The 13,084-nt window shown below is 34.0% G+C and overlaps 1 protein-coding gene across 5 annotated transcripts in view; it reads left to right on the top strand.

Moving 5' to 3' along the window:
• Positions 1-10,781, top strand: part of TSGA10 (testis specific 10) — a 151,475-nt gene extending 140,694 nt beyond the window's left edge. For all 5 annotated transcript variants that reach the window (XM_045077804.1, XM_045077803.1, XM_045077801.1 and 2 more), the window contains one exon: positions 10,454-10,781. In XM_045077804.1, the coding sequence (XP_044933739.1) occupies positions 10,454-10,478 (25 nt within the window). In that variant the 3' untranslated portion in view covers positions 10,479-10,781. The remainder of the gene's footprint in view (positions 1-10,453) is intronic.
• Positions 10,782-13,084: the final 2,303 nt, after the last annotated feature.

The following is a 13,084-nucleotide window of genomic DNA, read 5'->3' as shown; positions in this document are numbered from 1 at the left end:
AGAACTCAACCACAAATGGAAGTTTGGAAAGAACCCAAATACATGGAGACTAAACAGCATCGTTCTAAAGAATGAATGGGTCAACCGGGAAATTAAAGAAGAATTGAAAAAAATCATGGAAACAAATGATGATGAAAATAAAACGGTCCAAAATCTGTAGGACAAAACAAAGGCAGTCCTGAGAGGAAAATATATAGTGGTTCAAGCTGCCTTTCTCAAGAAACAAGAAAGGTCTCAGGTACACAGCTTATCACTACACCTAAAGGAGCTGGAGAAAGAACAAGAAAGAAACCCTAAACCCAGCAGGAGAAGAGAAATCATAAAGATCAGAGCAGAAATCAATGAAATAGAAACCGAAAAAACAATAGAACAAATCAACGAAACTAGGAGCTGGTTCTTTGAAAGAATTAATAAGATTGATAAACCCCTGGCCAGACTTATCAAAAAGAAAAGAGAAAGGACCCAAATAAATAAAATCATGAATGAAAGAGGAGAGATCACAACTAACACCCAAGAAATACAATTATAAGAACATACTATGAGCAACTCTATGCCAACAAATTTGACAATCTGGAAGAAATGGATGCATTCCTAGAGACATATAAACTACCTCAACTGAACCAGGAAGAAATAGAAAGCCTGAACAGACCCATAACCAGTAAGGAGATTGAAACAGTCATTAAGAATCTCCAAACAAACGAAAGCCCAGGGCCAGACGGCTTCCCAGGGGAATTCTACCAAACATTTAAAGAAGAACTAATTCCTATTCTCCTGAAACTGTTCCAAAAAATAGAAATGGAAGGAAAACTTCCAAACTCATTTTATGAGGCCTGCATCACCTTGATCCCAAAACCAGACAAGGATCCCATCAAAAAAGAGAACTACAGACCAATATCCTTGATGAACACAGATGCAAAAATTCTCACCCAAATACTAGCCAATAGGATTCAATAATAGTACATTAATAGGATTATTCACCACGACCAAGTGGGATTTATGCCAGGGCTGCAAGGTTGGTTCAACATCCGCAAATCAGTCAATGTGATACAACACATCAATAAAAGAAAGAACAAGAACCATATGATACTCTCAATAGATGCTGAAAAAGCATTTGACAAAGTACAACACCCCTTCCTGATCCAGACTCTTCAAAGTGTAGGGATAGAGGGCACATACCTCAATATCATCAAAGCCATCTATGAAAAACCCACCGCAAATATCATTCTCAATGGAGAAGAACTGAAAGCTTTTCCGCTAAGGTCAGGAAAACGGCAGGGATGTCCATTATCACCACTGCTATTCAACATAGTACTAGAGGTCCTAGCCTCAGCAATCAGACAACAAAAGGAAATTAAAGGCATCCAAATCGGCAAAGAAGAAGTCAAATTATCACTCTTCGCAGATGATATGATACTATATGTGGAAAACCCAAAAGACTCCACTCCAAAACTGCTAGAACTTGTACAGGAATTCAGTAAAGTGTCAGGATATAAAGTCAATGCACAGAAATCAGTTGCATTTCTCTACACCAACAACAAGACAGAAGAAAGAGAAATTAAGGAGTCAATCCCATTTACAATTGCACCCAAAACCATAAAATACCTAGGAATAAACCTAACCAAAGAGGCACAGAATCTATACTCAGAAAACTATAAAGTACTCATGAAAGAAATTGAGGAAGATGCAAAGAAATGGAAAAATGTTCCATGCTCCTGGATTGGAAGAATAAATATTGTGAAAATGTCTATGCTACCTAAAGCAATCTACACATTCAATGCAATTCCTATCAAAGTACCATCCATCTTTTTCAAAGAAATGGAACAAATAATTCTAAAATTTATATGGAACCAGAAAAGACGTCGAATAGCCAAAGGAATATTGAAAAAGAAAGCCAAAGTTGGTGGCATCACAATTCCAGACTTCAAGCTCTATTACAAAGCTGTCATCATCAAGACTGCATGGTACTGGCACAAAAACAGACACATAGATCAATGGAACAGAATAGAGAGCCCAGAAATAGACCCTCAACTCTATGGTCAACTAATCTTCGACAAAGCAGGAAAGAATGTGCAATGGAAAAAAGACAGCCTCTTCAATAAATGGTGCTGGGAAAATTGGACAGCCACATGAAGAAAAATGAAATTGGACCATTTCCTTACACCACACACGAAAATAGACTCAAAATGGATGAAGGACCTCAATGTGTGAAAGGAATCCATCAAAATCCTTGAGGAGAGCACAGGCAGCAACCTCTTTGACCTCAGCCGCAGCAACATCTTCCTAGGAACAACGCCAAAGGCAAGGGAAGCAAGGGCAAAAATGAACTATTGGGATTTCATCAAGATCAAAAGCTTTTGCACAGCAAATGAAACAGTTAACAAAATCAAAAGACAACTGACAGAATGGGAGAAGATATTTGCAAACGACATATCAGATAAAGGACTAGTATCCAAAATCTATAAAGAACTTAGCAAACTCAACACCCAAAGAACAAATAATCCAATCAAGAAATGGGCAGAGGACATGAACAGACATTTCTGCAAAGAAGACATCCAGATGGCCAACAGACACATGAAAAAGTGCTCCATATCACTCGGCATCAGGGAAATACAAATCAAAACCACAATGAGATATCACCTCACACCAGTCAGAATGGCTAAAATCAACAAGTCAGGAAATGACAGATGCTGGCGAGGATGCGGAGAAAGGGGAACCCTCCTACACTGTTGGTGGGAATGCAAGCTGGTGCAGCCACTCTGGAAAACAGCATGGAGATTCCTCAAAATGTTGAAAATAGAACTGCCCTATGACCCAGCAATTGCACTACTGGGTATTTACCCTAAAGATACAAACATAGTGATCCAAAGGGGCACATGCACCCAAATGTTTATAGCAGCAATGTCCACAATAGCCAAACTATGGAAAGAACGTAGATGCCCATCAACAGATGAATGGATCAAGAAGATGTGGTATATATACACAATGGAATACTATGCAGCCATCAAAAGAAATGAAATCTTGCCATTTGCGACAACACGGATGGAACTAGAGCGTATCATGCTTAGCGAAATAAGTCAAGCAGAGAAAGACAACTATCATATGATCTCCTTGATATGAGGAAGTGGTGATGCAACATGGGGGCTTATGCGGGTAGAAGAAGAATCAATGAAACAAGATGGGATTGGGAGGGAGACAAACCATAAGTGACTCTTAATCTCACAAAACAAACTGAGGGTTGCTGCGGGGAGGGGGTTTGGGAGAAGGGGGTGGGATTATGGACATTGGGGAGGGTATGTGCTTTGGTGAGTGCTGTGAAGTGTGTAAACCTGGTGATTCATAGACCTGTACCCCTGGGGATAAAAATATATGTTTATAAAAAAATAAAAAATTTAAAAAAATAGTAAAGTAATGCACAGCACAGCTCTATACCTTTTACCCATGCTCATCATTAAAATTCACTCCATTTGCTTTCTCTATGTTTGAGATAACACATTTGCTGTCTTATTTACTCACACTTCTACATATGTTTTCTTTCCTTGCATGCATCATGAGTGCACACACGCACATGCACACGCACACATTTTAAAAACCTGAAATACCTCCAGTTCCAGTACCTCCCCAGGTATCTTCCTTTCTTTTTTCCATTTTGTATTTGTATGTCCTTTCTTCTACAGTGAGAACCCTGGCTCAACATTGTGTTTATCAACAATATGTACGCAGTTACTCTTTTGCTCAATCCCAGAGTGCATCTAAAATAGGTTCGAAATTTCTTCACCTATATCACTACATTAAATAGACCAATATTAAAGTTTATGATCTATCTGTAATTCCTGTCTCCATATACTACTCTGCATAAAACTTGAGGGCATACAGTCAAATACTGATTTTATAAATTACTTAGATTAATTCCTTTTTTCCCCTTTTGCTTGATTATCATATGCATTTAAAATAACACTAGTTTCATTTACTTCAATTTGCTTTCACTTTTCATTTTTCCCCTTCCTAGTTTTTTTCCTTGATTTAGTTTTATTTTTGAATATGTAGATTAATATGCTTTTAAAAGTCAAAGCTCTGCAAAAAGTAATAACCAGAGAAGTATTACTTTCTCTTATATACCCTCCATCCCGTGTCCCCCATATTGCTTTATGGTTTATATAATGACATTCAGGTATATTTTTCTTTTCATATGCAAAAGGTCACATACTATATATGTTTCTTTACACTTTTCTTTTCTCACTTCTTTTAGTAGTCACTTTATATTCATACAGTTTCCCCTTGTTCCTTTTTATAGTTGCATAGTATTCCATACCATAGTTATGCAACTGACCTCCTGTATTTGGACATTTAGGTAGTTTTCAACAATTTGCAATTACAAATAAGACTACAATGAATGTATTTTCATATTGGTGGAGGTGTATCTTCAGGATAAATTCCTAGAAGCAGGGTTTCTGGGTCAAAGGGTAAATGTGTATGTATATAGTTTGGTTAAATAGTGCCAAAATCCCCCTCTGCCAGGGTTGTAGTATTTTTCATTCCCACCAACTATGGTTTAAAGTGCCTGTTTCTCTACAGCATCATCAACAGAGTATACTGTCAAGTTCTTGAGTTTTTGTGAGTATGGTGGGTAAGAAATGGTATTTCAGTGTAGTTGTAATTTGCATTTATTTCTCTTTTTATGAGTGAATTTTAATATCTTTTCATATGTTTAAGGGCTGTTTTATATCTTTTTTTAAAATTAGCCATTTCTTTTGCCCATTTTTCTAATGGAATGTTCTCTTTTTGTTAAATTTTCTTTGTAAATGTGGGAAATTAACTTTTTTTATTTACAAAGCAGTTTTTATTTCTCACTTTTACTTTTAGTACATGAATTTTTCAATGTTATCAAAAAGTAAACTATTATCTTTATCCTCCCACCCCCACCCCCATTGACTTTGCTGAGAAATGAATCACATTGCTTTCTGCTAACATATTTAATGAGCAACAATAGATTTATTTCACATTATAAAAGAATAATGGGAAATTAACTTTTTATTACTGATATATGTTGCAAATATTTTCTTCCATTTTGTCACTTTTCTTTTGAATTTACTTAAACTATTTTTTATATGGAAAAGTTTCTGTTTTTATGTAGTCAAATTTTTAAATATATTTTAAACATCCACTTTCTGTTTATAGTTAGAAAAATCTTTTCTTATACCCAGATACATAACAGAGAAAATCAGTGTTTTTAGTTTCAATGTTTTAGTACTTAAATAAGTATTATATATATATATAAAACACTTATTACATTTAGATTTCTGCTTCATTTAAAGTTAATTTTATATATGGTATGAAAAATGGGTCTAATTTTACTTTTTTCCAAATGACTAACCCGTTTTTCAAAGATAATTTTTTTTCTTTCTCTTTCTTTATGTTAATGTGTAGTTGATATACAGTGTTATCTTAGTCTCAGGTGTACAATATAGTGATTACACAATTCTACATATTCTATAAATATATTGTACAGTTTCAAGCTACCAAGCTAGTTTAACCACCAGCTCACAAAATTTCTGAATATTTACAATCAGCTGTGAGCCAGCTCCAGCATACTGATAATCTACCGCCTATAGGAGCACTTCCTTTTAAGTATTTGCCTATATTTTCATGTGAGTTTGTTTTGTATGTTACACAACTAATGAATCATTGAACACTACAACAAAAACTTAGAATGTTGCATCTGAAAGTAGCATTAGCTTATCTAGCTCCAATTTAAAAAGCCCATTGGAATTTTTATTAGAATCACATGAAATTTATAAATTAACTTGGGGAGAACTGACATCTTGGTAATGTTGAGCTGTCCTAACCAAAAAACAAGGATTTCCTTCCATTTTTTCAAACTCACATGTGTCATTCAAGAATAATAAAAAATAGGGGCGCCTGGGTGGCTCAGTGGGTTAAAGCCTCTGCCTTCAGCTCAGGTCATGATCTCAGGGTCCTGGGATCAAGCCCTGCATCAGGCTCCCTGCTCAGTGGGAAGCCTGCTTCCCTTCCTCTCTCTCTGTCTACTTATGATCTCTGTCAAATAAATAAAATCTTAATAAAAAAAGAATAATTAAAAAAATAAATAAATAAAATCAAAAGCTTTTTTTAATTAAAAATGAGTTTCAGTTTTCTTTATATAGGTTTTGAACATTTCTTAAGTTTATTCCTAAATAGTTTATCTTTAGTTTTTTCTCCCCATTCATTTTCTCTTCAAAAAATGCTATTTTTGCATGTTAATTTATCATCACATTATTGTGCTAGATTTTTTTATTGTTTCATTGAGTTTTATTATTGATTCATTAGAGGAGTCCAGATATGTTATCAAGTCATCTGCAAAAAAGAGATCATTTTATTTCTTCTTTCCCTATTTTTATCTCTTGAATTGTATTCTCTAATTAATTGCAATAGCAAGTATCCTCAGAATAGTGATAAACAGTAGTGGAGAAAATGGGCACCTTTGTTTTGATTCTGACGTTAAGTGGAAATGCCTCTAGGGTTTGTCAAGTAAATGTAAGATGCTGGCTTTAGGACTGAGGTGTAAATGTTTTATGATATCTGCCCATTTTTATTTTCTCAAGATTTTCTATTTTATTAGGAATGGGTGTTTAATTTTTTCAAGGGCTTTTTCAGCATCTGTAGAGATATGGTTTTTCTCTTTAGAACTATAACTTTGTGAATTATTTGAAAAGATTTTCAGATATTGAACCATCTTTGAATTTATGGTATAAACCTTACTTGGTCTTAATGTATTCTATTCTTAATGTTCACTCATATTTTATTGTAGATTTGTGTATCAATATTTGTGATATTGGTCTATAATTTTTTTCTTTCTACTCTCTTAGCAAGTTTAGATATCAGTGTTATATTTGCTGCAAAAAAGGAATTTGCGAGTTTTCACTTACAGTGCTTTGAAACAATTTATGTAGTTTGTGATCATCTCTAAGGATTTGTTTGGGTTCACCTTTGAAACCACACAGTCTTGGTTCTTTCTTTTTTGTGATATTTCCTTGATAAATTTTTCTGTTTGGGGGGGTTGTTTTAAGCTTTTAATCTCTATTTGTCTAAAAATAATCTATTTTCTCTAGGATCAATTATTTATTTATTTTTAAACAATTTTTTTTTTTAAGATTTTATTTATTTGTCAGAGAGAGGGAGAGAGAGAGAGAGCACAGGCAGACAGAATGGCAGGCAGAAGCAGAGGGAGAAGCAGGCCCCCTGCAGAGCAAGGAGCCCAATGTGGGACTCGATCCCAGGATGCTGGGATCATGACCTGAGCCGAAGGCACTGCTTAACCAGCTGAGCCACCCAGGCGTCTCATAGGATCAATTTTTTTTAAAAGATTTTATTTATTTGAGAGACTGAAAGAAAGAGAGCACGAATGTATACATGAGTGGGGGAGGGATAGAGGGAGAGGGAGAAGCAGACTCCCCACTGGAGTCTCAAGATGGAACTCATCCCGAGACCCTGGGATCATGACCTGAGCTGGAGGCAGATACTTAACCAACTGAGCCATGAGGTGCCTCTCAGTTTTTGAATTTATTTGCACAGAAGAAACCAATGCTTTATCTTGTGAATTTTTAAATTTCCTTTTTATAAATAGCTATATCCCATTGGCATTTCTTAATTGTAGATATGTGCTTTCCTCTTCTATTTCTTTGTTACCTTAGCCAGTGACTTGTTTACTTTGTTTATTGCCTCAAAGAATAGCTTTTTGATTTATTGATTTATTTTATCTTACTAATTTATGGTTTCATTTATCTTATTTCTTTCCTCTGCTATCTTTTTATTTACTTGGTTGGTTTTGTTCCCTCAGTATTTTAAGTTAGGAATTTAATTCATTTATTGCCATTCTTTCATTCTTATTGATATAAATACTATGAATTTTCCAGTGATCATTACTTTAAATGTATCCCATAGATTCTGATATGTTGTTTTTATTATCATTTTTTTAGAAGTTCTGTAATTTCTGTTTGTGTTTTCACTTTTACCCAAGAGTTATTTGATAGAAAATCTTATAATTTCCAGTTAGAAGAGCTTTTTGTGTTTCCATTTCATTTTTAAATTTCTAGTGTTATTGCATTGTGATTGGAGAGTATTGTTTATAATGTTTCTATTGCGGAGACTACTGATGTTTTCTTTGTACTTTACTACATGATGAATTTGTGTGGATAGTTCATGTGCCCCTGAAAAAATGTATTCTTTCTTATCAAGATATATATTTCTAGTGTGTGTATATACATATAAAAGATTTACCTTTTTAATTTTATTTAGTTCTTTTATGTCATTTCTTAATTTTTATTCACTTGACCTGTTTTACTAAGAATGGTGCTCTAAAATCTCCTGTTAGTATTGTTTTTATTTCTTTATCTATCTCCTATAAATTTTGTTTTATGTAAGTTTGCTGTTTTGTTTGCTGCATGGATATTCAGAACTGCCGTATCTTCATTGTGGAATGTGGATTTTATGAAGTGTGCCTTTCCAATACATTTAATTTTTTGGAGTTGGGAGGGACTTGGTGTCTACTTATCTAGTATTAGAGTTACAGGTACTTAATATCTCCATCTGCCTTGCAAATCTTTGTCCATCTCTTTATTTTTAGCTCTTCTGAGTCACTGAATTTTAAGTGTCTCTCTTATTTATAGTATGGATTTAAGTTTTGCTTTATGAGCCATTTTAAAATAGTGGATGAGGTAAGCTTCTTCACATTATTGACATGACTTTAAAATTTGGTCTCAACTCTGTCATATTATCATATGATAACTGTGTTTATTGTGTGACATTTACTGCATTTCTCAATTTGGTTATTCTTCGCTTTTGGTCATTTCTTTTGATATTCAAGGCTTGTATTTTATTATAGTAGTCACCTTCCTCTTAATAATTTAAAGAATGCCATTAATTCTCCTTTTTATTACTTAGCCTTTTGCTGTTAGTTTTAAATGGTATATTTTGACTGCCACCTATTAACAGTCAATGTATTTAATTTACTTTCCCCAACCGCTGATATGTTAACTACCCCTATATTTTTAACTCTTCAAAGTTGTCCGATAAATGGAATCACATATATATCCTCTAGTGGCTGACTTTCATGCAGCATAATATATTTGAGATATATCCAGGTTGTTAAATGGATCAGATTTTGTTGCATGTTCCTTTTAACTGCTGAGCAGTATTTCCTTGTATGTCCACACCACAGCTTTGTTTGCTTTGTTATACTTTTTATTTTGAAATGACTACATTCTCACAAGTAGTTGCAAAAATAATACAGATAATCCCACATATATATATGATAAATGTATAATAAAATTTTATGTAACTACATTTTTTTTTAAAAAGATAATTTTACATATCCTTATCCCAACTTCCCCAATGGCAATATCTTATAAACTGGGAAATTGATTTTGGTACAAAATGATTAACTAGGCCATAGGCCTTATTCAGATTTCATTTTTACATACACTCATATATATGTGTGTGGGTGCAGTTGGTTGTTTTTTTTTTTTTTTAAGATTTTTTATTTATTTGCCAGAGACAGAGGGAGAGTACACACAAGCAGGCAGAGAGGCAGGCAGAGGCAGTGAGAGAAGCAAGCTCTCTGCTGAGCAAGGAGCCTGATGTGGGATTTGATCCCAGGACCCTGGGATCATGACCTGAGCTGAAGGCAGTGGCTTAACCAACTGAGCCACCCAGGCGTCCCGGTTTTGTTTTGTTTGTTTGTTTGTTTGTTTGTTTTTAAATAAGACTCATCTACCACAGTTACAAGTGGAGTACCATACTATATTGTCCATCAGAACCAAGGAATTTGCTCCCTCTTGTGATAACCTTTTTATAAGTCACAGCCCTCCCCTCCTCCTCCCTGGAAAACACTAATATGTTCTTCATATCTTTAATTCTGTCATTTTGAGAATGTGATATAAATGAAATCACACACAGTGTATAACATTTTGAGATTGGATTTTTTCATTTAGCACAATGCCCTTGAGATCCATCCAAGTTGTATTTACAACCATAAAAGACTCTTAACTATAGGGAACAAACTGAGGGTCGCTGGAGGGGCTCTGGGTAGGGGGATGGGGTAAGTGGATGAAGGACATTAAGGAGGGCACTTGATGCAATGAGTAGTGGTTGCTATATGCAGCTGATCAATCACTAAACTCTACCCCTGAAACTAATAATATACTATATGTTAACTAAATTGAATTTAAATTTGAAAAAGATAGTTCATTTCTTTTTATTGTTGAATATTATTCCATGTTATGGATATATCACAGTTTATGAAAGCTGAATAAAAAAATACATTGTCTATGTTTTCCTTCACAGAGGCTGGGAAAATATTTTTAAGTATTAATAAAGTAATGTCAGAATACATGTTGTACATCAGTGAAATCTTAAATTTATTAAATTTATTAATCTGCAATTTTTTTCTCTCTCATAGGAATCTTTGCTATAGAGATTTCTGACACAGGAAAAGATTCTTCACATCCTTGGGAAAGGTCAAAGTTACAAACTGATTTTTTTTTTTTTTGCTACATGATTGCATTTATCTTTTGAATGCTTGACAATGTTAAATGTATTTATTAACTTTGTGCCTCTGAATCTCTGTTCTCATGTGCCATATTGCAGTGATCTGAGATGACTTATAAAAACAAAAATGCATATGGCTTTCTATCCGTGCAGTAATAGTGAGTGTAAAATCTGCTTACTTCACTATTGAACACTGTTATGTTAACTATCCGGAGTAAATAAAGAAGCTTATAAAAAGAGGGAAAAGTGTTTTTACAAAACTGATTTGCTTTCCTTTCTTGATATCTCAAATAATTGGTTGGTTAAATTTTTCTTTGTGATTTGTGCTTTCATTGATGGAGAAGTTGTGTCAAAATAGGCAAAGTTTACTAATACTGGCCTGGAACCTAATATTCCATTTGGGAACCAACCTGACATAATTTCCAGGCCATAATCTGATTTCAAAGCAGCAGATAGTAGGAGTGTTTCAGAGTTTTTAAATCCATAGTATTGTACCACTAATTAACATACATTTTCTGCAATTGTGTTTACCCATACTATTTTTAGAAAGGTAGGTGATGCTATATTGTCAAGAATGTAAGATTTTTTTAAAAATCTGTATTTTAATAAGTTTTCTTTACCATATTAAAGTACTGCAATCAACTTAATTGCCATTTTATTCATTTAACTTTTTTGCCTGTGGCAGGTGTCTGTAACTTAGAGTAACAAGTTTAGTGATGTTTTCTTATTTCTCCTAAAATTTCTTAAATCTCTTCCCTTTTCTATCCATAGGCTTTGATTTAATGTTGATATTAAAGCCTGAACACTACTGTATTTTACTGATTGATATGAGCTATTTGTATTCTTTCCATTTTAATAAAAAAAAGTCCTGTCATTAATAATATTCATATGAAGTAGACAATTTCTCATTTTATGTAGTTACTATACAGTATCACTACAATAGAACAGTGCAATGATTTAGGTCTTGTTTAATCACTAGCACTCTAATATTTTACTATAAATCCATGCTATATATTGACTTTAGTTTGAGTTTTAAAAACCTTGAGGTTTACTCATCTAGTTCAAGACAGTCATTACAGCTTGGTTTTAAAAACTGAATAATTTAGGGGCACCTGGGTGGCTTAGTGGGTTAAAGCCTCTGCCTTTGACTCAGGTCATGATCCCAGGATCCTGGGATCGAGCCCTGCATTGGGCTCTCTGCTCAGTGGGGAGCCTGCTTCTTTTTCTCTCTGCCTGCCTCTCCGCCTACTTGTGATTTCTGTCTGTCAAATAAATAATAAATAAAATCTTTTTAAAAATTGAATAATTTAAAATAAGACATCCTTTTTATAAACATTTTAGAGAATAATATACAAAAAATTGTTCTTGCTATTATTAAGTAATATACTGATAAATATGAAAAATTAACCTTCGATAGGTGATACAGTGGCCTAAGCACTAGATCACCATAGCATTAACTTTAGTCTATCTACCTCCTAGAAGAGCTGACAAGGAGCTGAGTGTCACCTGTCATTTGCATTTAACATATGTTATATGTGGAGGGCAGTATGTGGGAAAAGGAGCGTGAGAGAATAGGAATGAACTACATGAGAAAATATTTCTGTATTTGATACAAAGTATACTGTATTTGTGCTGTTAATTACAGAATATTTAAAGGAAAATTGTATGTTAAGTATGAAGGGGTCAATTTATCCAAAGGTTGGGAAACTGCAACTGTATTCTATGTTAAAACTCAAAGAAAGGATTTTTTTCTATGGTAGTATTTAAGAACACATATCATTTTAAACAAGATTCTAATCACTTCAGATAAATATGTAATAGCCCATCGATATGGTAGAGACTGTAAAATACATAATGCAGAAACTATATGAGACATATTCTTTTCTTGATGACAAAAAAATATGAAAAAGAGCTCTCAGCTTTGAAATGTCATGTTCAAAACAAAGCTTCCACTCTTACTGAAGTAAGGGTATTTTAGAAAAAGATTGTTAACCCTCCAAGTTAAATATCTCATGGGTGTTGTGTTTCAGTAGACCTCAACTAAATTCAACTATGTCTCCCCCTTGCATTCTCTGCCTTTGTTTCCCACAGTAGAGTGTCATCAGCTACCACGTCAGAAGCCTGAGCCCTTGCCCACATGCCATCTCAGGCCACTCCATTCCCCTCTCACTCCACACACTCAGTCAACTTTAAATGTCATTTCCTACTACACAATATTGCTGAAAGAAATTAATTGCTGAAAGACCTAATTAAGTGAAAAGGCTTCCCACATTCATGGATTACAAGGCTTAATATTGTTAAGATGGCAGTATTCCCCCAAACCATCTCCAGTTTAAATATAATCCTTATCAAAATACCAGTGGAGTTTTGTTGTTGTTTGTTTTGTGTTTTTTGTTTGTTTGTTTGCTGTAGAAATGGAAAAGCCAATCAGAAAATTTATGTGGAATTGCAAGGGACCCAGAATAGGCTAAAAAGTCTTGAAATAGAAGAACAAAGTTGAAGGATCCATATTTCCCAATTTCAAAAGTTAATACAAAGCTGA

The sequence above is a fragment of the Mustela putorius genome, unplaced genomic scaffold (assembly GCF_011764305.1).
Source record: "Mustela putorius furo isolate JIRA1106 unplaced genomic scaffold, ASM1176430v1.1 tig00000224_pilon_pilon_pilon, whole genome shotgun sequence".
NCBI classification, from domain to species: domain Eukaryota; kingdom Metazoa; phylum Chordata; class Mammalia; order Carnivora; family Mustelidae; genus Mustela; species Mustela putorius.
This window is presented reverse-complemented; position numbering and strand designations above follow the sequence as displayed.